Here is a 24964-nt window from a genome sequence, read left to right on the forward strand (position 1 = left end):
TACTTGTACCTAGTGCCTTTTCTATGACAACTCACACCAGCACTGTAGACCAGCGCCATTTGCCCAAGCATTCTTTTTTTTTTTCTTTTTTTTTTTTTGCGGTACGCGGGCCGCTCGCTGTTGTGGCTCTCCCGTCGCGGAGCACAGGCTCCGGACGCGCAGACTCAGCAGCCATGGCTCACGGGCCCAGCCGCTCCGCGGCATGTGGGATCCTTCCGGACTGGGGCACGAACCCGTGTCCCCTGCATCGGCAGGCGGACTCTCAACCATTGCGCCACCAGGGAAGCCCCTGCCCAAGCATTCTTGACGCACTTCTGCTTAAATACATTAATGTCCTCATCTCAAGCAGATCATCTGGTGGGAAAAAAATTATCCATGTGACAATGTATGTGTAGACCCATATGGCTATTCCAGTAAAAAAAAATAGGGTGTATTTTTGTGTTTCCTAGCTGTGGGCAGCCTCTCTCTCTTCTTTCTTTTTCTTCTTAATGGTGCCTCTCTTGGCCTGGACTTGTGATTGTTGTGATCCTTATGTGCCAGAAGCTTCAAATTCTCCAGAGTAAGGGGCAGATAGTACAGAGAGAGGGGAGTTGTAATTTTATAATTTATCAAAGTATGTGTTGTCTAAAACTTTGGGGTTTTTAAATATGGACACAGTAAATTACCATAGAGCCATATAATGGGAGTAGGGTGTTTCTCTTACACTATCATGTCTACCTGCCAGCCAGGGCCATAGAACAAGAAGCTAATGAATATGAAAGAGTTTCGTGACAGCTGAAGCAAACCCCCAGTAGTTCCCATCATCACATTCTTATTTCACCTCCCAGAGGAGTTCAGCGGAACTGAAATAACTTCTCACCTTCATGACATTCATCAGTCTTCCCTACACCCCAAGACAATCCAAGGCTTCATGTTTGCTAGGTAATACGGTTCTCTTCTGAGGTTCCCCAAATCCTGTGACTATTAGGGCAAGAATGACTATCCTCATTTTAAAAATGAGTGGCTTGAGGTAGAGTGGCTTACCCAAGGTCATATACAGCAGGAAGTGGCAGAACTGGGAATCTAAATCCAGTGCAACTTTTGGACAAATTCAGGGAACACACTTCACTCAGGAAAGAGTAGACTCAGAAGACCGTTTTTTTCAAACAGGTGATATAACTGGGAAAGTAAAGCAGTTTCAAAGAGAGTTTAGAAAAATGTCAGGATGACAGATCCAGAAGTAGTTATCAAACACACGCCAGTATAGGGGGACATCCCTCTACTGGGAGAAATTCACCTTGGTCCTTTTCCACCAACTTAAGACAAGGTTTCCTGCTGAATGGAACCTCAAGCAAGTGTCTTTATGAGAAACCCATTGGTACCAGTGGTGTAAAGGCAGGAGCAGAGCTGGGGTAGGAACCTCCAGATGTGGATGATGTCTAGACATGCAGAAAAAGATGCTTGGACTAAGATCTGTTGACTTCTTTTGCTACTAACTAATGGGGCCAGGTACCCGCCTTACCTGTGGCTCTGACTAATTCTGCATTTCTGAATTGTGTGGTGTCCACATTCCTGCTGATGAGCCACTAGTCCCATAAGTACATACGTGTGTATGTAGGCTTGTGTTTGCGTATTCACTCATCCAACAAAATTTACTGAGTGCCTTTTGAGTTCTAGGCATTTTACTAGGTGTTGGGGATTTGGTGGGAGGGGTGGGAAAGACAGACATGCCACTGCACTCATAGAGGTTACTATCTACTTGGGGAGACACTAATCAAGCAAAATAAAGTAGCAGCTAAATAAAATAACTGGAAATATGTGCTGTGTGGGAAAGAAATAAGGTGCTGTGATCAAGAATAATAGCAGGGGTGGGAATTCCCTGGTGGTCCAGTGGTTAAGACTCCCCGCTTTCACTGCTAAGGGCCGGGGTTCGATCCCTGGTCAGGGAACTAAGATCCCATAAGCTGCACTGCGTGGCCAAAAAAAAAAAAAAAAAAAAAAGAATAATAGCAGGGGTGAGGGTGGGGATGGGAACCTATCAGATACTGTTCAGGGAAAGCCTTTCCAAGAAGGTGACATTTAAGCTAGGAATTGAAGAATGAGAAAGGACCAGCTGAGGGGCCCTCCTTAGCCTGAGGCCGGGTGAGAGTAGCTCTGGAGCAGGGTGCTGGAAGTACCAAAGAAGCCTCCTGTTCCACTTCTATTCTCTCTGCCCAATTCCACCCTTGCAGGGCCCTTCCTCCCTCCCAGGACCCCCATCTGCCAGTCCCACCCTGCCCCTCCAGGTGCTAAGTAGGGATGTCTTTTACACCCAGCTTGAGCTGTTCACAGTTCCTCCCTGCCCATTCCTGTCTTCTTCCCCCTGCAGATCTCCTGGAATGAGGGGGTTGACATGTGGTGGCATGAACTCATGCAAGAGGCAGGGGATGAGTGTGAGCCTGAGTGGTGTGATGCTGAAGACCCACTCTTCATCCTATATACTAGTGGCTCCACAGGCAAACCCAAGGCAAGTGTGTGTGTGTGTGTGTGTGTGTGTGTGTGTGTGTACACATGTACTGTGTAGGGGTGAGAAGTGAGTTTCTGAGGAAGCATGTAATGACATGAATTTTACTGTACAGCCCTGAGTTTCAGAAATGTCATGTTAGGGACTTCCCTGGTGGTCCAGTGGTAAAGAATTCACCTTTCAATGCAGGGTACGTGGGTTCGAACTAAGATCCCATATGCCACGGGGCAACTAAGACCGCATGCCACAACTACTGAGCTCGCATGCCTCAACTAGAACCCTTGTGCTGCAACCAGAGCTCTCGTGCTGCAATCTACAGAGCCCACGTGCTCTGGAACTCATGCACCACAGCTAGACAGAAGCCCACGTGCCACAGTGAAAGATCCTGCATGCCTCAATGAAGATCCCACATGTTGCAAATAAGACCCGATGCAGACAGAAAGTAAAATAAATAAATAATAAATCTTAAAAAAAAAAGAAATGGCATGTTACCTTTTCTAAATCAAATTGACATAAATCCTCAATCACTGATGGTGAGGCCCAGGGTGAGACATTCAGGTGGAAGCTTTCATGGTGCCCAGAAAAGGAGGAAAGGATCAATCCATGTGGCTGACATCTATGTTCCCTGCCCATACCCACATGGTTTGGTTGAAGAAAAGCTGCCTGTAAAGTCGAGGCCCAGAGTAGGCACAGGGATCACTCTTGGCCTTCTAGACTACAGCTCTTAGAGTTCAGTCCCTTCCACTTGCCACACTATTAACATCTAGTACCTCCCAGGGCACAGTGTGGGAGCTGGAAACACTTAAAACTCTGACTCGTCTGTTGACTTGAAAGATATGTTACTCTACCATCCACTCACCCATCCATAAATTATTCTCTCCACATGCTTTGCATATTCCTCAATGGACCTTTAGAGACACAATTTGGGCCTCTCTTTCCTAGGGATGGTGTATTGATGGAGTAAGCAAAGAAGATTATCTTTTTTTTTTCCACTCACACTGTGTCAACATATAATTGAGTGTGTGTGCACAAACACACAATAGAGACACTATTAGATGTGAGTGTACTAGAACTGTTCATGTATGTGAGAGTAATGTGGGTGGTTCAGAAATACCATCTTAGGGTGTGGGTGTGAATGATGGACTGACTATAAATACATGTGGAGTGTGAGATGGGAACATGCAAAGAGGGTGGAAGAGAGATGGATGCTGTGAGAGGGATGCTGTCAGGACCAGAATCCCTGAGAAGGCTTTTCCTCTAGTTCTGTCCAGCCTATTTGGTAGTCAGTGGGGGTGAGCCCAAGTCCCCAACCTGAGGCCCTGTTTTCTCCCCAGGGTGTGGTACACACAGTTGGGGGCTACATGCTCTATGTGGCCACAACCTTCAAGTATGTGTTTGACTTCCATGCGGAGGATGTGTTCTGGTGCACAGCAGACATTGGCTGGATCACTGGCCATTCCTATGTCACCTATGGGCCACTGGCCAACGGTGCCACCAGTGTTTTGGTAAGCAGGGTGCTGGGACTCAGGGCTACTTGGTTTATTTAGGGGATGGACAAGATGATCCTGGGTGACAACCTCCCAAAGCCACTTGGTCTAGAGGCAGAGGAACTTATACAATGACCTGTTTCCTGGAGAAAGAGGAGTTCTTAGGGGGTTGTATATCCTGACTGGGAAGGTCTCTTGGCTTGTCTGGTAAGGGAGTGAAGCCATGGATTTGTCAGAAAGGGCAAAATGCTGAGCCTGAGGGGATGGCAGGGGAATGGAGGGACTATTGAGAAGGACCAAAACTGACCAGCCATTACTGGGGTCAGTTTGAGGGGATTCCCACATACCCGGACATGAGCCGCCTATGGAGTATTGTGGACAAGTACAAGGTGACCAAGTTCTACACAGCACCTACAGCTATCCGCCTGCTCATGAAGTTTGGAGATGAGCCTGTTACCAGGTGAGACCCCTTCCCAACTGCTGCCCCATAGGTGTCCCTCAGAGCTGGTGCTGGCCTTTCGTGCACAGTCTTTTCCATTCCATTGTTCTAACACCCTGGCTTGGAATAGGGGAGGGGGCAGGAGAAGAGCCTGTGCATGTCTTCCTGGCTCCCAGTGGTGCTCAGAGCCTTCCTTTCTCCCCATTCCCCTGCCCAAGGCATAGCCGGGCATCCTTACAGGTGCTAGGCACAGTGGGCGAACCCATCAACCCTGAGGCCTGGCTGTGGTACCACCGGGTGGTAGGTGCCCAGCGCTGCCCCATTGTGGACACCTTCTGGCAGACAGAGACAGTGAGTAAGGGGTTCAGAAGGCTGGGGCTCAGGGACAGTGTGGGAAGACTGACTCAAACCCCTGATCTCTGACTTCTACAGGGTGGCCATATGCTGACCCCCCTCCCTGGTGCCACACCCATGAAGCCTGGTTCTGCTGTGAGTGAGGCTCCCTTGGCTGGTCCTGGGCTGGGCAGAAGTAGAGTCTTGGGGCATTTGGCCTAGGTAGAGAGTGGGGGACTGGACTGATATGTGTGAGGAATTTGGGGCTCTGAGGCTCCTTAGGAGAGGTAGAGAGTTGAGTCAGAGTTGCCTCATTCCTCTCTGTGGGTCCTGTCTCCTGTTTGCTTCTAGACCTTCCCATTCTTTGGTGTAGCTCCTGCAGTCCTGAATGAGTCTGGGGAAGAGTTGGAAGGTGAAGCTGAAGGTTATCTGGTGAGATCCTGGCCCTTGCTCAGTGAGGAGGACGCGCGGGGGAGGGTCCACAAAGGGGTACTGGACTCTCCTTTAGAGCTTAGAACCTAATCTTTCCCGGTAGCTGCTTTTGGCTAAAGCTCCATGGTTGAGGGTTTATCATCTGCAGAGAGACCCTAGGGGAGAATCCTTCTGGATACTTTGCCTGCCTCCCTGCCTTTTGGCCCACAAAGTTCTTAAGGGCTCTGCTCAAAGATACCTGATGGTGCCTTTTCGGGTCTGGAAGACATTGTGGAAAATCATATAGGCTCCAGAGTCAACCTGCCTGGGTTCAAATCCTGGCTCTGCCTCTTCTGTGACCTTAGTTAAGTTACCCAACCCCTCTGAACCTAAATGTTCTCACTTGTACAACAGGGTTATAATAGTACCTGTGTCTCCTGTGGTTGCTGGATTGATTAGATAATCCATGTGAAGGTTTTACTTAGCACAGAACCTAACAGTTAGTGCTTGATAAATGTTAGCTGTTGTGATTGTTTTATTAACAGTTGTGGGGAGATCATCAGCCCCCACCCTCCACCTCACTTCATTTTTATTAAGAGCAAGTTAGTAACAAGGGCAAGACTTGAATCCAGGTCTTCTGACTCTTAGCCTAGAATTTCATCCATCCTGTCAATCTGCTGCCACAGGATATTATTGATTGGGGCAATGATTACTTACTTATGTGTGGGTCCCACATTTTTATATAACTGTTTCATTTGCATCAAACTGGACTGGCATCCCTGAGGGATTACCTAAAAGGAGACTCAAATTTACTAAATGCTTATTACTAACAGAACATTGTGCCAGGCAGCTTCCACATACTATTAATTTAATCCTCACAATAACTTTGGGAGGTAGAGATTATTTTCTCTAATTTACAGATAAGGATCCTGAAGTTCAGAGAGATAACATTACCTACCTGGGGTCACATAGCTAGTAAGTGGCAGAGCTGGGATTCCAAGCCTGGATTGTGTATCTCCAAAGCCTGTACTTTGTCCTACTTCTCAGGAATGGCATTCAGGCTGTTTCTCCTAAGGTTTGACAAAGCTGTAATTGTCTTCCTGTAAGACAGTGTAGCAGATGTTACCACTGTGTCTTCCTCACTTTCCAGGTGTTCAAGCAGCCCTGGCCAGGGATCATGCGCACAGTCTATGGGAACCATGAACGCTTTGAGACCACCTACTTTAAGAAGTTTCCCGGGTACTATGTGACAGGAGATGGTGAGCCTTGGCTATCCCCTTCCCAAACCTCCCACCGAGATACGTACTGTCCCCTTTCATTTCCAAGAAGACTTGGTTAGGGATGTGTCTTATGTATCAGTGTCTAATATTCAGTCAGAACTACAGAGAAGATTATAAGAACGAGTGTTGCAGGAAGGCACTCAGCATGGTGCCATCTGAGATTTGATGTATGAGGGAAGAAGTTCTTATTTCCCTTGCTGCTAGGCTGAAAGAGATGGGGCATATGGCAGTATGTATTACTATGTCATGTGTATCCTCATGTCTGGAGCCTATGTTTGCCCATGTGTCCACCCACCAATCCATTCTTCCATAAATATTTATTGACCACCTACTATGTCCATGTACTTATCTAAGCACAGTACAGCTCTCATGGGGCTTACATTCAAGTAAGGGGAGACAGGCAAATAATTCAGCAAATAAATACTGCAGGGATGGCCACCATAGATGGGATGGTGAGAGGTTTCTCTGAAGTGACATTTGACCAGAGACCTGAAGGGTGAGAAGGAGGCAGGCATGGGAAAATCTGGAGTAAGAATGAATGTTCTGTACCAGTGAGACACAAGCTTAGAATGTCTGAGGAACAGACTGAAGCTTGTGTAGCTGGAATGTAGTGAGCAAGGGGAAGAATTTCATATCAAGTTGGAGAGGGAGATAAGATAGGGCCTCGTGAGCCATGGTGAGGAGTTTGGATTTTATCCAGTGTACAGTGGGAGACCATCAGGGGTTTTAAGCAGAGAAGTGATAAGAATTTATTTATTATTTAATAACCTTGCTTGTTTTATGGAGAATAGACTTCAGGTCAGTATGTTAGTTATCTATTGCCATGGAACAAATTACCCTCAAACCTGGCAGCTTAAAACAACAAATATTGTATTATCTCATACAGTTTCTGAGGACCAGGAATCTGTGAGTGGCTTAGCTGGTGGTTGTCATTCAGAGTTTCTCGTGGGTTGCAGTCAACCTGTGGTCGGGGCTGTAGTCATCTGAAGGTTTGACTGAGCCTGGAAGACACACGTCCAAGCTCACTCAAGTGGCTTTTGGCAGGAACCTTCAGTTCTTTGCCACATGGACCTTTCCATAGGGCTACTCATGACAGCTGGCTTCCCCCAGAGCAAGTAATCTGAGAGAATGCAACCAACACAGAAGCCACAGTCTTCTATAATCTAATCTCAGAAATGACATCCTATCATTTCTGCCAAACTCGACTGATCACAAGACAAACCCTAGTACACTGAGAAAGAGGACTACACAGGGGTATGAATACCAGGAGGTAGAGATCAGTGTGGCCATCTTGGAGCCTGCTACCACAGCAGGCAAGAGCAGAAGCAGGAAGACTTGTTAGGAGGCTATTGCTGTGGGTGTAGCAGTTTGGTAACGTGGATCTTGTATCCTACTGTGGGGTACTTATTATGTTGCACATTTCTTCTCTTCCCAGGCTGCCGGCGGGATCAGGATGGCTATTACTGGATCACTGGCAGGATTGATGACATGCTGAATGTATCTGGTGAGGGCCAGGGACCATTTTCCCTTCTTATTTACCCTGCTTTCCCAGCAACTCCCAGCCAAAGCCTTCTGAGAGAGCCAGGATATCCTTTGGCCAGACCATGCCTGGAGTACAGCAAGCATTCAGTTCTGGACCCAGGTTTTGGAAGAAGAGTGATAAACATTGAAATGTACCTGGAGGAGTGGAACCAGGATGGTGGGACAACTGAAGTATGTCCTATGAGGAATGAATGAAAGGCCTTCCCCATTTGACCAGACCAGGACTGCCTTACTGGGACAGATGGAACAGGGGCTGGGATCTCTCTCATGGCACTTCCTTTCCCTTGACAAGGACACCTGCTGAGCACGGCAGAGGTAGAGTCAGCACTTGTGGAACATGAGGCTGTCGCAGAGGCAGCCGTGGTTGGCCACCCTCATCCTGTGAAGGGCGAATGCCTCTACTGTTTTGTCACCCTGTGCGATGGCCACACCTTCAGCTCCACCCTCACTGAGGAGCTCAAGAAACAGAGTAAGGAGCTTCCCTGGGCAGGGATTTCCAGGTCTGTCCTGATGGCCCAGGTTGCTGGGGAAGGGCTATAGTGAGCTGCTTCTCAAACCACAAACAGACCCCAGGGGGCCTTAGGGGCTAACTACCCTCTTCCCACCCAGTCTCTACTAGGTTAATAATGATTGACATTTATAGAATTCTTTCTCTGTGCCACCACTGAGCTAAGTGCTTTAAGTGCATTAATCTATTTAATCTCTATAATCACCTCCATGAAATAGATCCTATTGTTGCTCTCACTTTAAAGATGAAGAAATTGAGGCTCAGAGAAGTTAAATCTCTTGTCCAAGGCCATACTGCTAGTAAAGCGGAATTTCAACTCTAGCAGGCTGATTCTAGAGCTTGAGTTCCATGAAGGTGAATTAATATAAAATGAGAGTGTAAAGAGACAATGTGTTAAAAGAGAGAAAGACAGAAATGAGCCTGAGAATGATTGTGGGCAAAACCTTGAAGAGGAAATAGGTTGGAAACAAAGCCATCTCTGCCTTGGTTTTGGGCGGCCTGGCTAAGGGTACTGAAAAAATGCATAATGATTTGTTGGTTACAGTTAGAGAAAAGATTGGCCCCATTGCCACACCGGATTACATCCAGAATGCACCCAGCTTGCCTAAAACCCGCTCAGGTATGTCCAGAGGCCTTGAGGGATTGGGACTGGATTTACCAAGGCCCAGTGGTGGTGGAATGTGTGTGGATGGAAGTGTTCGGCAGGGCTGGAATGGGTCAGTGTTGTCACCAGGTAACCAGAAGCCTGTGGTCCCCCAGGGAAAATCATGAGGCGGGTGCTTCGGAAGATCGCTCAGAATGACCACGACCTGGGGGACGTGTCCACCGTGGCTGACCCATCCGTCATCACCCAGCTCTTCAACCACCGTTGCCTGACCATCCAGTGAACAGGACCCTGCCCATTACCCAGGATTCTCCCTGCTTGGCTTTCCAAAGTTTTGCCCACCCTCCCTGCCCCCATCCAGGAGTACTCAGGGCCTGTGCTGACCCACACCACCTCCCCGACGAGCTGTCTGGAACTGAGGACGAGCTTTGCCTCTGGGTGCAGGCAACTTCCTGCGACCGCCAGGCAGATGGGACAGGGCCCAGGTCAACCTCAGGCTGCTGTGCCCCTAGACTGCAAAGAGCCATTAGCGCCCAGAACAGCGACCTGAAGGTCATATCTCAAACCCAAGTTAAGTGTTCAGTGGGCAAGTGAGGGCATAGACTGAAGCAGGGAAGCAACTCTGTAATGCTATGTCAGCTCTCTCAGGAAGCATCAGTACTTATTTTGGGCATGCACTTGCCCTTAGAAATGCCTGTTTGTGAGTCCTGGAACAATTGATCATTATTTTTTAAACACTTTGCTGCTTCTGTTATGCGTCTGAATTCCCTTTTGTGCTAGATGGCTTGTCTGCCATTTGTTCCAGAGGCTGTGCAGGCAGGCTCAGTTTCCAGAGGGTTTTCAGATCATTTGTGTCTTAGCAGGAGTAAATGTGTTATGTTCCTAGGACCAGAGGAGCTTGATTTTCTTGTCCTCTTTTCCCACCCTCCCCTGAACAGAGTCTTGCCCATGGGAGACTCTCAGATGAAGCTCTCTTTTCTTGCCTGTTGTACTCAAGCGCTGTGGTTGTAGGAATAAAGTCTGTGACCTCAAGAAGGTGGTGACTTGCTTTCTTGGTTATCTTACAGGCTGTGTACTTGCTAGCTGTTATGACTTGTGTGGGGAAGGGGAGTGGTTTTCCTTAGGAATACCCCAATATTCACCTTCTAGAACTTTTGGTTTAGGCAGAGCTAGGCAGGGCTTCCAGGCCCTTTGACAAGCTCCTGAGCTAATCAGGAAAGCAAATGAAGCAGGATTACAACTGTGATGTCCCATCATGGTTGCCTTCCCTCCTGGGCTCCTGCTAGAGACCTTCTCTCTTCCCTATGATCCTGTGGGAGCATTAGTGAGTGACTAAGGATTGAAATTTCAGGGTCCTATCCATAGGGTCAGGAGCTAGGGAGACTCTGATTACAGCCAAGTTACTTCCCCTGCTCCAGTCTACCTGAAGTGGCCCGACTCGGATTATAGCTTCTCCCTCCCCTAAATGTACAAACCAAGGAATCACAGAATCAACAAAGTAGTTTTATTTAAGGCAGAGGTGGGAAAAGGCTGTGCCCCTCTACCCTTTTCCTCCTACCCCTCAGTCCTATCCCAAGTCAGACACTGGAACTTGCTGGAAAGGCTGACAATGGGCTAACAGGAGGGTGGCAGTGTTATGGTCCCTTACCTCAGATCAGCTTCTTTTCAGCTGTACCCACACCCTGAGGATTTAGGGGCCTCTAGATTGCACCTAAGGGAAACACAGCTTTTCTGGTTCTCAGATGGGAAAGCTGTGGGGAAGGTACTCAGCTGACCCTTCCATGAAGACCCTGGAAATCTCTAGAAGAGATCAACCTTCCCAAGGTAAGGGGAGGGCAGCCCCTCAGGAGGGCTAGGAGAGGAATGATAAGTACAAAGGATAGAAGGTCTTTCGAGTAAAGTCTGGGCAGGCCTCGCTGTGTCCTCACACAGGGTATGGGTTGTCTAGGACTGCCACTCCTGCTGCCACACCACCATCAGCATGCTCGATGGCTTTGGTTCGAAGCAGATGTCCCACGTGCTTGTTCATCACAAGTGTCTTTCCCTGCCTATAGAAATGGGAGCAGGAGACACACAACTCCATCACCTGGACTCAGCCCTCAAACCCAAGACCTTCACTCGTCCCAGCTGAGCTGTACGTGGGTGACTGACTACACCTGAGAAAGTGCTAGGATTTTTGAATCAGATTTGGGTTTGCATCCTAGCTTGGATATTATTAGCTCTGTGTCTTTGAGCAAGTTACTCAGCCTTTCTAAATATCAATTTCCTCAGTTTAAAACAGGGATAATACCTCTCACTTTGCAAGATGGTCACGAGGAATGAATAAAGCAGGAACAGCACTTAGCATGATGCCAGGCTCACATTTCATGTTCTGTAGCTGTAAATTTCCTTCCTACCTCTCAAAATGGCTGTGGTGGGGGTGGGGTGGGGGGCTGGGGAGGAAATTGCCAGCAGAGATGCTGTAAGGAGAGTGCTTGCAGGGGAAGATAATAGAGAGGGCAGGCTCTGGTGGGGAGCATGGTAGGATCTGGAATTCCTTCCTTGCGCTGATCGTGGTGTGAGTATTTTGCAGGAAGTGGTATGAGGGACCAGGAACTGTTCCTTACAAATTCCCCAGTCTTCCTCTTCCTGATTCTTTAGTGCTTAAATCCAAACCCAGGGGCCACTCAGCTTTTCAAAGCCACTGAGTATCCTCTAGCTGGCCCATCCCACCTTTTCCCAGAATCCCCAGTGGCCTGGGACTGGACCCAAATTCTTTCCTTCCCTGGGGTTTCCCAGTCCAGGGTTATTTTCTCACCCATCTTGATACTACTTGGAATTTCCTTTATAGTTTCAAAGCACTTCTCATCTGGGCTTCATTTGATAGCCTTGTGAGGTGGGCAGATCTTGGATCCTTGGCCTCATTTACTAGATAAGGAAACACACTGCTTGGCTCACCTGACATAGACCCCGAAGATGCCCAGCTCTGAAATGCATTGGACCACTCGGGCAGGGCTGCCAGGTCGTAGCAGACAATTCCCAAAAGGTTCAGGTTCTATCTTCTCCATGAGGATGTAGGAGGCTCTCTCCTCACTGTCCTTCAGCCGCTCCAGGGCCTGTACCATCTCCTCCCCGTATAGGTTGTTACCTGCAATTCCACTAAGCAGTCACCCTGGACCCTCTCCCCACCTTCTCCACCCTATGCTCCCACTTCCAGGGCCACGTGGGCAAGTCAGGAACCTCAGTTCCTGATACCAGCTCAGTGAACCCGGGGCAGGCCTGGCTTCCAAGGAAGAAATGTCACCTTAACAGGAGAGCTCTTACACAAGCGAACACACCTTCCACCAAACCATCCTGCCCTGGTTCTCTTCGTATCTGTTTATGGCTGTTCCTTCTCAGCCTTCCTGACTGGCTCCTGCCCCTTTTAAATATTGGGGTTTCCAAGGAATCAGTCCTTCACCCTGTTCTCTCCTCCACGTATACACTTTTTTTTTCAGGGAGATCTCTTCCAAGGCTTCATCTATATCCTATAACTTGTTTACTCCCAAATCTCTAACTAAAGCTCCCTGCTCTAGACATCACAGATATCCCATGGGCTCCCAAAATAAACTCAATATGTCCAAACAGAACTCATTACTTCTGCCTGACTCTGCTTCTCCTGGAACTTCCTACCCTCAATCAAGTGAAACGCATTCTTGAGTCATTTAACTCCTCTCTCTCCATTACCTGTCATGAACTTGGACATGTCTCTTCAGTTTGTACTCCACACTGTCATAAGCCCTAGCCCAGCCTTCTACATTGCTCTCTGGACAACTATACCCATCTCCTCTATGGTCTCTCTGCCACCAGTGTCTCCCTACATTCCAGGACACACTCTACCATGGCTGAAACATGGATCCTAGATCAATCATGTGTCCCTTCCCTCCTTAAAACTTTCTAATGGCTTCCTGCTACCCTTAGGATAAAATCCAATTTCCTACATATATTCAACGTCCTTTATAATCAGGTCCCAAACCATCTTTTCCAACCCAAATCCCTGCCTTCTCTCACCTCCCACACTGCATTCCAGCCTGACCAGTTACTCATTAATCTCCAAACATATCACACTTTCATGGACCAGTGCCTATGCCCGAGGTTGCTTCTTCTGTATGGAATACTCTTCCCCCTTTTCCACCTGGGAAACTGGTACCTAACCCTTAAGGCCAAGATCAAAAACCATCTCCTCTGGGTCAGGAGACAGACATGATCCCTGCCCTCAAGGAGTTCAAATTAAGCAGGAAGATATCCAACCTCCTGATATGCCCCCATCCTGCTTCCCCACAATTCACCCTCAGGCACCTCAGACTACACTTGCCCAAACCCTCCAGTGCTGGTTAATCACATTCCCTTGTGCACGGGCATTTCTGCAGTGTAGTGGTTATCACGTTCGCCTCACACATTCCCTTGTGCTCCACTGCACTTGACCAAAGGGTCTCCTGGGACACTGTCCAAGGTGGGGACATGTGTCAGTTCCTCTTGTATCCCCCAGAGCCTGGGACCATGCCCATAGCAAGTGCAGATCAGCACTGGTAACAGCCTGCTGGCCCCCTTTCACTGAGCAGCCCTGCAAAGGGGGAACCACCTACCTCCACCCTCTCTCTGGGGCTTTAGCACGAAGCAGCTAGGGGCAGCAATGGCCTCAGTGATAGCCTGGTCCCCTTCTTCACCCTGGCAGGAGGCAAGAAAGCAGTCACTAGCAGTCTTGGGCCAAAGAGGCAGGAGCCAAGGTCCTGCTGGTTGTGTAGAGCAGCATCAGAGGAAGAGCAGGAGGAGGAAGAGCCATAAGCCCCTTTAGGCTGGATGCTACTATCTGGATATGACCCCAGCAAGCCCCCTGTAGCAGTGAGTACAGTGACAACAAGCTTTCTTGGGCAACAGTTCAGGAGCAGCAGGAGGTCTGGAAAGCGGGTACAGATATTCCTCAATTCTTGCTGTCTACCTCAGCCCCTTTCCCTGGTTACCATCCCCATCTCCACCTTTGCTGTGGGAGCTTACAATGGATTCCAGCCCTCCTTCCCAGGGCTCTAGGGGTTTTCTCAGAGCATCACTGACCCAAGTCCAGCCCAGTGCCAGTTCCAGCCTCTGCAACACATTGGGCTCTGGGTCCCTGATACCTAGGGGGCCTGTGGTGGGAGAAGCGGGCTGTCCACGCACCATGTCCAGTGAGTAGAGGCCAGCAAAGGTGGCACGGAGGCGGGCCACGGCCTCAGGCTGGCCGGGGAGCAACACCTCCAGCATGCCTGATCTGCTCAGCTCCTGTTGCACCTTCTTAGTCCCAGCCAGCTGCGTGGCAATGTCCGGGCACTTCACAGCACATGACCTCTCCAGCAGCAGCCGTGCTCCCCAGTTCTGCAGAGAGAAGAAACCAAAAGGAATTCTACTTTATTTTACTTTGGCTGGCCTTTAATGAGCATCCTTCAGGTGCCAGGTATCCTCACATTCATTATCTCCCAGGGTCATTGCAACATCCTTGTGAGGCAGGTACGGCCCCTCCTATTATGCAGGATTCTTGCCCTTATGGAGCTTATGGTCTAGCACAGTGACACATGACTATAATTAAAAGGGAAAATGACAAAAGGTGAAAAGGTGTAGAACAGTTGATGAAGAGGTTTGAAAGGGGTGGGACACTTGTTTATGAGCTCAGCTTCCTACTGTACTACAGATAAAATACAAACTCCTTACCACGGCCTATAAGATCCTGTAAGGATCTGCTTCTTGTCTCCTTTTCAACCTCATTCCATGCCATCCCTCCACCTCACTCCCACCTTGCAGCCACACAGGTTTGTCAATCCTCAAACACAAATGTCATTTCCACCTCAGGGCCTTTGCATTTGCTGCATTTCCCTCTGCCTGGAATTCTTGTCATTTTGGCTTTTCTGATGGATGGCTGGATCCCTCTCATCCTTAAATCTTGGCTCAAAGTCATCTTCTCAAACCACCCTATTTAATGTGGGTTTCCCCATAATTCTCTGTTTTCACCCTGTTGTTTCAAAGAGTTTCCCCCAGCTAGAAAAAACCATTTTTTCTACTTTTGTTTGCTTTCTGATGACCATCTCCCTGACCAAACTGTGAGCTCCATAAGGACCCTTGTCTGTCTTATTTCCTGTTGTATCCCTAGTGTCTAACACAGTGCCTGAAGCTTTGTAGGTGCTCAATAAATAGTTGTTATTGTTGTTTAATGAGGTGAAATTGAGTGGACAGGTAGAGCCTGACAGGTGAGACTCAACAGGGAAGAGGTATTAAGGTTAACAAAATAATATGAGTGAAGGTCTGCTGGTGAGTAATCGCAGGATGAGTAGTCTGGTGGGCCAGGAATTTAGGGTGTGAGAGGCAGGAAAACAGCAGAGGATCATGCCTCCCAGCTCTAGTCCCCATTCTCAGGCACTAGAGGGACAGTCTGTCCTTGACTCCAGACCACATCAAACTGCCCACAGCAGGATCAGGGCTATGGCCTGAGGAACACCACCGCCCCCCCATCCCACTCTCACCCCCCACACATGCTGTCCTTTCTTTGATGTAGTCAGTCCACCTGCAGCATCTCTGCCTGGTCTTCACCAATAACCCCAGCCACCTAACAACTAGGCTAGTGTTCTGGGTAGAGTTAAAGGTACCCTGAATATCAGAGAAAAACCCAGAAAAGTACCCCATTGTGGAAAGTAGGGAAAGCAAAACTCAGAGATGAGCAGGGCCTTGCTCATGGTCACCTGGCAATTCACTAAGCCTAGCAGATTCACCTCCATGTCTAAAACTGGTCTGAGTTTCTCAGTTCCCTAAAAATGTTCTCCCCCTTATGCACTAATTTCCCTCCTTGTTAACTCAATAAAGTTTTCTTTGGCCCTTTTCCCAAACCCCTTGTCCTGGAACCAGGACATTTTCCCAATAGACAGTGGGATTGACAAACCTGTGGGGCTGCAAGGTGGGAGTGAGGTGGAGGGATGGCATGCAATGAGGTTGAAAAGGAGACAAGAGGCAGATCCCTATACAGCTGGGCCTTAGGGAGGATCTTACATTCAAAGAATTATCAATCTGGGAGGAGCTCCCTCAATTTTCTAGTGTAGTTCCTCACCTTACAGAAACTGAGCCCAGAAAGGGTCAGGAACCTGCCCCTGGTCACACAGAGGCAGAGCCAAATGCTCATGACCCCTAGACTACTGCTTATGGTATTTTCTAACTTATTTTCTCCTTTACCTTCTCCCAACTGAAAGCAGGGCTTCTTAGCTTCTCCATGCTGTGGATTAGGGGCAGGGGGAGGAGAATGATATACTAGGAAAGCCACTGGACTGAGAGTCAGAAAGTTTGGGAGCTCTCTGTGGGACCTTAGATAAGCACCTGCATCTCTCAAACCTTAGTTTCTCCATCTATATAATGGGGATAATTACACACCTCACAGAGTGGTTATAAGGATTAAATGAAATAGTGGATGTGGAATGTAATTTTGAAACTACCTGGTAGGATAGCAAGCTAAGGTGATATTATCATTACTGTCATTAACATGAATGGACAGCAGATAAAAACTTTCTGATGCAGATAAAAGAGAAGTAAGAGTTGGCAAGAAGGAAATGGTCAGTGGTGTAGTGGCACTGGTTTGCATTGGCTAGTGAGAGCTGACTGAATCCATCTCTTCCCAGCTCTGTTCAGAGATGTTAAGATGGGTAGCTTTGAAACTGGCCAGGATGGGAGTATTTACAACCTAGAAATCAGAAAATGCTACAAATAGGGGCTTGTCTCCACAGAAAGATTGTTACACATTTACCAGCAAAACAGTGTGAATGGCTGGTGCATTGTGGTTTCCTGAGGATTCAGATTCTAGAAAATTGTGTGTAGAGAGTGAGAGGTAGCAAAAAGCTTGTGGGAGGACAGGAAGTTCCAGCAGCAAGTTCCCTCAGGAAGAACTGAAGTCAGAGCTCAGGAAATAACCTAGGTTGTTGTGACACCTGAGTTGAATCTCTGAAGAACGATGGTAGGTCCCAGAGGCAAAGAATGGTCTAACAGAAAGTACCAACCTGTAGACTGTAATGACTTGGCATGTAGCCATCCCGGAAGTAAACCACAGCAACTTCCTGGTCGTCCCTAGAACACAGGATGGAGAAAGCTGTTGTGTTAAATTAAAACTGATGTGTTCAGGGACTTCCCTAGTGGCACAGTGGTTGAGAATCTGCCTGCCAATGCAGGGGACATGGGTTCGAGCGCTGGTCCAGGAAGATCTCACATGCCGTGGAGCAACTAAGCCTGTGCGCCACAACTACTGAGCCTGCGCTCTAGAGCCCACGAGCCACAACTACTGAAGCCCGTGTGCCTAGAGCCCGTGCTCCGCAACAAGAGAAGCCACCACAATGAGAAGCCCCCACACCGCAATGAAGAGTAGCCCCCGCTCGTCCCAACTAGAGAAAGCCTGCGTGCAGCAACGAAGACCCAACACAGCCAAAAATAAATAAAATAAAATAAATAAATTTATAAGAGATAAAAAATAAAATAAAACTGATGTATTCAGTGGCTCAATCTATTTCAGGGTGCATCAAAATGCATTTGGCTTCTTTCTTTGAAAGTCAGTGCACAGGGGTAGCCTGAACAGGGATTCATTGGAAGTATGAAAGTAGACACCCACACACCATCAATGCTTCCACTAAAAAATGGAGGTATGCAGTGGGGAATGCCTTCTAATATTCCAGATCTAGAGTCATTCTAGTAAGGCCGAAGGCAACCAGAATCAAATTAGGTAAATTTTTAAAAAGTGGGCTCAAAATTACTGAGCAGAAGAATCATATTGCTATATATAATCATACTGGTAGCAAAACACACTTGTATTTACACTGCTTAAAGTAGCTGATTTTTTTAAATGGTAGGGGGTGAGGGTGGGGAGATGCAAAATATGAATCTAGTTAAGCCACATACTGTCTTTTTGAACTTCTTCCCCTTTTCTTTGATTTATTTGATATTGTTTGATTTATCTGGAAAGTAAATTAATGACTTTGTTTTGTTAAGATAGAAGCGCACTTTGAAAATAGTAAGTGGTATTGTGAAACACCAGGAGGTTCTTAATTTTAAGAATCACACATTTCCAGGTCTAAATATGTGTGCTGTAAGCAATGCTACCCAAATATGTGATACTGAAGCCACTTGGTGGTGGCCCCTGAAGGGAAGCACAGGGCCTGGCTTGGAACACAAATCCAGGCCCTTTGAGGTCTTGCATGAGACCTCAGAGAGCAACTGCCAGACCAATCAAAGAATGAGCTGGCTACTCCTCTTCCTCCTTGACTGCCCAACCCAACTGCCCAGGTCTGACTTGACTAGCCAAGAAGGGCAAGAAAACTTTTGGGAGCCCAGAGGCATATGAAAACCAAGGTTATCCAGAATGTCAATAGTTCTGATACAACCCGTTAGAAGCAGAACTTGGCATGTCCAAAATTTCCTGGGATGGTGGGATATTTTCAGAGTTCACCCTAAAGTTCAGAGAGAAGGAAGCAAGCCATCACATCTCCCAGAAGAAAGGATTATTTAGGGGAAGTGGGCAGCAGGATGAGTTTCCTAAATCAGCCCTCTATTGGATCCTTGGGGAATGCTCCCTGGACACTTACATAAACAGTCTTCGGTCCTGGTCTAGAGACCCCTTTTCAGAGACATCTTCAAACTTTCGCCGGATTACATGGATATTCCTGGGAAAGATGGGCAAGGCTCAGAGTGGATGCTCTGTTCTGAGTGGCTCTCGCCAGTCCTGGGGCTACATCTGGAGGTCTCCCCTCCTTTACTTACCTGGCCAGTAGCTCATTCTCTATGGCACGCTGGTCAAATATATTCCTTTCCTTCTCTTGGGCAATCAGGAGCACCCGAGCACTGGGGAAAGAGCACAGGTGGCCCAAAGTGGCTACAAATCTTGTCTTCCCTTCATCCCACCCCCTCAGAAGTGAGAATGAGAACACGGCTTCCCTGAAAGAGTAGATATTCTCTCTACTCAGGACTGCCTCAGGCATAGACACCTGAGGCTACAACACATTATTTCCTGAATATAGAAAACTTGAAAAAATGGACATGTCTCTGCCCCTTCTCCAGTAGGTAGATGAAATATTGTAATGATGTCAATCTTCTGTGCAAATTAAAATTTAGATTTAAAACCATCTCAAAAACCCAAGAGGACTTTTTCTTAGAATTTAACATAATGATTCCAAGTTCTTCTGGAAGAATAAAGAAGTGAGAGTACTGAAGAATATTTTGTAAAAGAACAATGCTGGGAGTTAGGGGATAATGACCCTATTGCTAGATTGTGAATCATATAATAAAAGAGTGTGTGATTCTTTCAAAAAGAAAAAGAAAAAAAAGAATAGCTCAATGGAATCCTCAATGGAATCCAACAGAAACACTATAGAGAAAACTATGAATAAGGCATTATCTCCTGGGGCCTCCCAACATTTCTGTGAGGTACACAGGGCCACGTTTGGTCCCACCGTATTAAAGGGATCACTGGGGCTTACCTGGCCTCTTCCTTTCTGCTTATCCACATGTTTCTTAAAGGAGCAAGAGCTCGAGGACTCAGGGAAATGCTAATGTCAAAGAATTGTCTGTTTGGCTACCGACCAAGCTGTTTTCAGTTGTCAAAAACAGGTCGAGGTGTCTCCCACCAGACTCTCTTAGTGTCACTGCTCAGCAGTACCAAACTCCATTTTTGCTGTAGCTGTATTGCTCTGTGCCCAAGGCTTCTTGCTGAGCTCCTGGGTGGGCAGACTTGGCTTAGGATTTTAAGTGTGGATTCCTGACCTCCCATACTTGGCCTCTTGTCTATCTTTGCTTCTCCCTCCCTCAGCTGAACCTCTTGGACTACACTCTGCCTGACTCCTTTCCACTTAGCTAAAACACAGGTCCTAGTATGCCCCTTCTCCTGGCCTGCCTGAAATCTCACAAGCCATCTTGCCCTGAGAGAGTCCCGAGGGCCAATGACCTTGCTCTTTACTTTGTAGCCTGATCTGCTCTGCTCATGAGTGGGAGGTGGCACTTGGCCCAGGCTGGCCCACCTCCAAGAAAAGGTGGAGGAGAGGCTGTAGGTTAAAGTGGAACTGCATGCTCTGGTTAATGAAGCCTCCTGCCAAATAATCGGACTCAGACTCGGAAAACATATTCTACCTCCTCCTGCCTTTAATTCTGAGCAGTCTCTTGACAGCAGGTCTAGGAAAGTTATCAGCTAAGGAAGGTGAAGTAGCAGTAGCATGCTGACTGGGAATGAGGACTCCAGAGTCCCAGTGCTGGCTTTGCCAGTGATCTATGGTATACCCTTGGGTAAGTCAGTTCCTTTCCTTGGGCCCTGATTTCCCCATGTATAAGATAAGGGTGTTAAATAAATCATAGTTTCCAACCTTTTATATCAAGAATCCTCTTTTCTTATCCCTACTCATTCTAACCACAGACACTATATTTTGAAAGAGTTTGAATAAATGTCTAAATTGAAATCATAATTCATTTTCCTGGCTTAATTTTTAAAAATTCTTTTAAAATGTATGAGATAATTGATGAAAATTCATCTGCTCTACAAATGCTCGCACCTCAGTTTTTCAGTCTATACTATGGGACCATTCCTTTCAGAAGAACAGTGTAGTAGAGAGAACACAGGCTTTAGGGGCAGATAAACGTGAATTCTAAACTTACTAGCTGTGTGACTTTGGGCAAGTTATTCAACCTCTCTGAGCCCTCCATTTGCTCTTCTGTAAAACAAAACTCTTTAAATGGTAGTAATTATTACTATCATTATCGTTATTATTGAAAGTATCATATAATGACCCTCACTGAATTTTTTAAAGCATTTTTCAAATCTATGATTTCATTTAATTCTTACTACCACCCTTTTAGGTATTATTATTACCCCCGTTTTACAAGTTCAGAAACTGATGTTCAGGGAAAAAAACAGACTTTAGCAAAGGTCATATTTGGGTCAGCAGAAGTGCCTATTTGACTCTCAAAATGAGGGAATCCACTGCTGGCTCAGGGACCCCATAGCTCCTACCTACCAGTGCCTAATTCTGAGCACACAAGTCTTTTCTCTCCATGTTATTCACAGCCTGGCTAGAGAAACCCTCTGCAGCATTCGTCTATCAGCAGGTTCCCTAGGTGACCCATCTCCTGGCTTCACTCTTAAAATACAACCTAGCCAAGAGTTCTACTTGAAAAAATATTTGTCTGATGACTTCCAAATGCTCAGAGTCTGAGGTTTCTTGAGTCTTAGTGAGGCTTAATAAGCCCAGAGAGGCTCTCTTGGAGGCAATAAAGTGATTAAGAATGCAGGTTCTAGAGGGAGATGGACTCTGGGCTCTACCACCAACTCACCACTTGACCTTGAACAATGCACTTCACTTCTCTGAATCTCAGTTTCCTCATCTTTAAAATGGGGGAGATGAATAATATCTACCTCAGAGTGTTTGAATTTAGGATTCAATGAGATCCTGTATGTGAAGAGCTTAGCACAAAGTGTGGCACTAGTAGATGCTCATTAAGGGTAAACTATTAATGCTATATTAACATAGCAATAACTGTTAGTACAGTGGCCGCTCACTTATCCAGAAGTCATATCTGGAACATCTAGCATCTTTACACATCTGGAACATGGTTGAGAAATAGGAAGGAAGCAAAAAAATGCCTCTGAACAGATACTATAAAATCCCTAAATCAAAGTTTATGCATTTACTCATCAAAAAGGCCCTCACACTCATTAGACACAAATATAACAGATCATTTGCTTTCCCAAACTACAAATCAAAAAGGAGGTATAAGGATGGCAGTGGAGATTCTAAATTCAAGCAAAGTGACAGCAGTAAGAAGAGCTGTTAGTAGGAAAACAGACAGAAAAACTATGAAAAAAAGAATAAGAGCATAAAGCCTAATAACTGGGGCCATTAGTGCAGGCAAACAACCTCACATGCCTCTCTCACTCCAGGTAGCACCCCTGCATTACATCAAGATGCAATCACTGACTGTCATAACCATCACCTGTAGCCAATGAGAAAAGATTAAATTATTATCAGCATCTCTTATTTAAGAAGGAAGCCCAAAACTCCATTAAAATAATTTTGGTACTTCAAAGTATAAGCTTCTATTTCAAGAAAAATTCCCTCATGATTTCCTAATGATGTCAGGCAAAGAAGTTGCTGCATCCATGAATGCTGAATCTAAAGCAGGATTCTGCTGACACTTTCTCTTCCCCTTACTTGGCTGAGCCGTAGAGTTCCCAGGCTTTGGCAATCCCCATGGCCAATCCCTTGCTGGGATTATTGGAGAGGATCTTGGCAGCTTCTTTGGTCTTACCCAGGACATTGAGAACATGTCTGTTGAAAGAGAGATGCCTACTTAGTAACTGGATGGACCTGGAAGACCCTTCTGCCTGTGACTCATAGACAATTATAGGAACATCACTTTGAGAGTCAGCTGAGCACTAAAAAGCATCCTACCATCATGCTCTTGTAGGATCCACCTCAGGCTGGAATGTGTTGGGCTGCCCTAAGCCTGGCCCCTGGTGTACATGCCCAGAGGAGCCCTGAGACCCTGTGTTTCCACTCCACACAAGCCTCCCAATGAACTGAAACCACTTTACCTGAGACCCAGGTACTGTCTGGAATCCAGCTACAGACCATCTGGAATCACAGCAACCTGGAGCATCACTACTGACTAGAAGTGGATGTTGCTAGGGTCCAGCGCTCAGAAGGGAAGCCCCTGTTCCCTCTCTGCCTTGGATTCTGACCTCCTTTCAGGCTTCTTTCTTACCTCAGGACCCTCACAGATACTGTTCCTTCTGCCTGGAATACTAACTGGTACAATGAAGGGGCAGGACCAGATGAACCCTGAGGTTCCTTCTTTTATTGACACACCAAGACTTAATTACAAGTGGAAACTGCTACGAGGTGGAAACACATGACCCAAGGCCCAGGAAGGCACAGTCAGCATTGGAGATCCCTGCCCCCACCTATGATTGTAGGCTCATCAGGCTGACATCTCACTAGTGTGCCCAGGATTGCCCAAGGGACCCACCGATGCACAGCAGGGGTCCGGGAGGCTAGGCCCCCAAAGCTGGCAGAGATGGTGTTGATTTCAATCTGTTTCAGGGCTGCAGAGCCATCTGCGTTGCGCTGGAACATGTAGTCTGAGCGATTCAGGCCCAGGAACACCGTCTGTGGGGAAAACTGAAGGCTGAGGACATTTGCCCAGGGGCTGACTCTGAGGGCCTAGCCACAGAGCAGACAGGTACCATGAACTCTATGCAAAGGTGCCAGCTAACACTCCCAAACCCAGTGGAATCATTCTTTGGGACATTCCAGGATGGCCACTAATGTATAAACCCAGTGGGGACCAGTGAGAGGCAGATTCCCATGAGCTCAGGGACTAGGCCAAATTCTTCTGGTTAAAAAAAAAAAAAAGAGAACGAGATGGGAGGGGTAGGTCCCAGACTGGGGTGAAGTGGGGAATGGTTACCTGGGCAATGCCCTCTTTCAGGACTTGCTTGTGGATGTCAAAGAGATGAGCAGTAAAGTTGTCCCTTTTGATGGTGCTGAAAGAGGAAAGAGAGTATTTTCTAGGCTACATCAAACATTAAAGGTCAAGGATTTCCATTGTCTCCTGAATCCTCTCTGGGTCTACTGGCTCAAAATTGAACACCCACACCAACCCTGTAGAGAACAGTGGTTTAGAACCCAGCTTTAGAGCCAGATGGCTTGGGTTCAAATCCCAGCTCTACCACTCACTATTGGGCAACCTCAATCATATCACCTCTATGCTTCAGTTTGCTCATCTGTAAAATGAAGAGGAATATAATTATATTTATAACAGAGAGTTGTAGTGAAGAGTAAATGAGATATTACATGTACAGAATTGAACATAGTGTGTGCTCCCAAGAAGAATTCAAAACTGGCATACGATATGACCATTGTGTAGTTGGTAAGCTTTCTAGTTGACCTAACATTAACTCTCCGTAGCTTCCCCTATGTTCTGGGACCTCCCAGGACAAGTCTTTTCCACCTCTTCCATGGCAGCACTCAGAGATTAGAAGACAGCAGTTATGCCCTGTGCCCCAAAAGGTTTTTCTGACTCTAGCTAAATATCCTAATTTTTTTCTTCAACCAGTCCTTATATGATGTGATTTCCTCAAGGAAGCCTTCCCTACCTGGGTCAGATCCCCCTGGTGTGCACTCTCATAGCACTGTGGACCTCTCCTTTATAGCACTGATTGCAGTTGTAATTTTCCATTTTATTTGTGTGATGACTAGTATTGTCTCTCCTATTTGACTATAAACCACATGAGGATGGGGACCATGTCTCTGCTAGCTCATCATCATGGCCCAGTGTGCTACTGTGACATGTGGCATGAGGTAGGACCCAGCCAGTATGGTTTTCTGGAGCCTTAGGAAGAAACACCCACAGGTAACTAACTTGTTGCCTCTCAAGATTCAGGGTGGTCTCTGCATGCCTGCTCAAGCCTAACTCTCAGGCTCACCTTGTTACAGGGACCCCACTGAGCCCATGTAGCTCAGGCCTGCCCTGAAGTTCCTCTCTCCCCAGTCAGCTCTCATGGGGTTCCGCAGCCCTTGGTGAAGAGGAGAGTCCCTAAGCTGGGACTCTCCTAGGCTGCTATTCTAGCTCATGTGACCCTGGGCCTTTTCACCCTTACAAGCTAGGGTTTGTGTGTATTTCAGAGGAGAGGGTAATAGGGAAGACAGGGGTTGCAGAGATGGGCTGCAGGGAAGGTCTTACACATAACTGCAGCTTTAGGATAAAGGTCATAAATCAGGCTGCTCATATTTCCCACAATCTAGAATCACAGGTACAAAAGCTGGGCCCATCCCGAGAAAGATCTGAAGAAAAGGTGGTGGAAAGGTTTGTACATTCAGGACTCA

At 47.0% G+C, this 24964-nt stretch overlaps 2 protein-coding genes across 4 annotated transcripts in view; one reads left to right on the plus strand and one right to left on the minus strand.

Moving 5' to 3' along the window:
• Positions 1-10105, plus strand: part of ACSS2 (acyl-CoA synthetase short chain family member 2) — a 47470-nt gene extending 37365 nt beyond the window's left edge. For both annotated transcript variants that reach the window (XM_082858210.1, XM_082858211.1), the window contains 11 exons: positions 2348-2485; positions 3817-3987; positions 4296-4429; positions 4627-4759; positions 4841-4897; positions 5093-5173; positions 6303-6411; positions 7868-7936; positions 8267-8443; positions 9027-9101; positions 9242-10105. In XM_082858210.1, coding sequence (XP_082714336.1) covers positions 2348-2485; positions 3817-3987; positions 4296-4429; positions 4627-4759; positions 4841-4897; positions 5093-5173; positions 6303-6411; positions 7868-7936; positions 8267-8443; positions 9027-9101; positions 9242-9369 — 1272 coding nt within the window. In that variant the 3' untranslated portion in view covers positions 9370-10105. The remainder of the gene's footprint in view (positions 1-2347; positions 2486-3816; positions 3988-4295; positions 4430-4626; positions 4760-4840; positions 4898-5092; positions 5174-6302; positions 6412-7867; positions 7937-8266; positions 8444-9026; positions 9102-9241) is intronic.
• A 512-nt stretch (positions 10106-10617) lies between these two features.
• Positions 10618-24964, minus strand: part of GSS (glutathione synthetase) — a 33442-nt gene continuing 19095 nt past the window's right edge. The window contains exons 4-13 of one of the 2 annotated variants that reach the window (XM_082857484.1): positions 23547-23622; positions 23106-23245; positions 22289-22405; positions 18855-18935; positions 18680-18757; positions 17108-17174; positions 14259-14453; positions 13691-13772; positions 12024-12213; positions 10618-11134 (exon numbers count right to left, since the gene is read on the minus strand). In XM_082857484.1, coding sequence (XP_082713610.1) covers positions 11011-11134; positions 12024-12213; positions 13691-13772; positions 14259-14453; positions 17108-17174; positions 18680-18757; positions 18855-18935; positions 22289-22405; positions 23106-23245; positions 23547-23622 — 1150 coding nt within the window. In that variant the 3' untranslated portion in view covers positions 10618-11010. Of the gene's footprint in view, positions 11135-11883; positions 11994-12023; positions 12214-13690; positions 13773-14258; positions 14454-17107; positions 17175-18679; positions 18758-18854; positions 18936-22288; positions 22406-23105; positions 23246-23546; positions 23623-24964 lie in introns of both variants that reach the window. The other variant, XM_082857485.1, reaches the window with a different exon arrangement.

Source organism: Leucopleurus acutus (assembly GCF_964270905.1).
Source record: "Leucopleurus acutus genome assembly, chromosome: 16".
Taxonomy (NCBI): domain Eukaryota; kingdom Metazoa; phylum Chordata; class Mammalia; order Artiodactyla; family Delphinidae; genus Leucopleurus; species Leucopleurus acutus.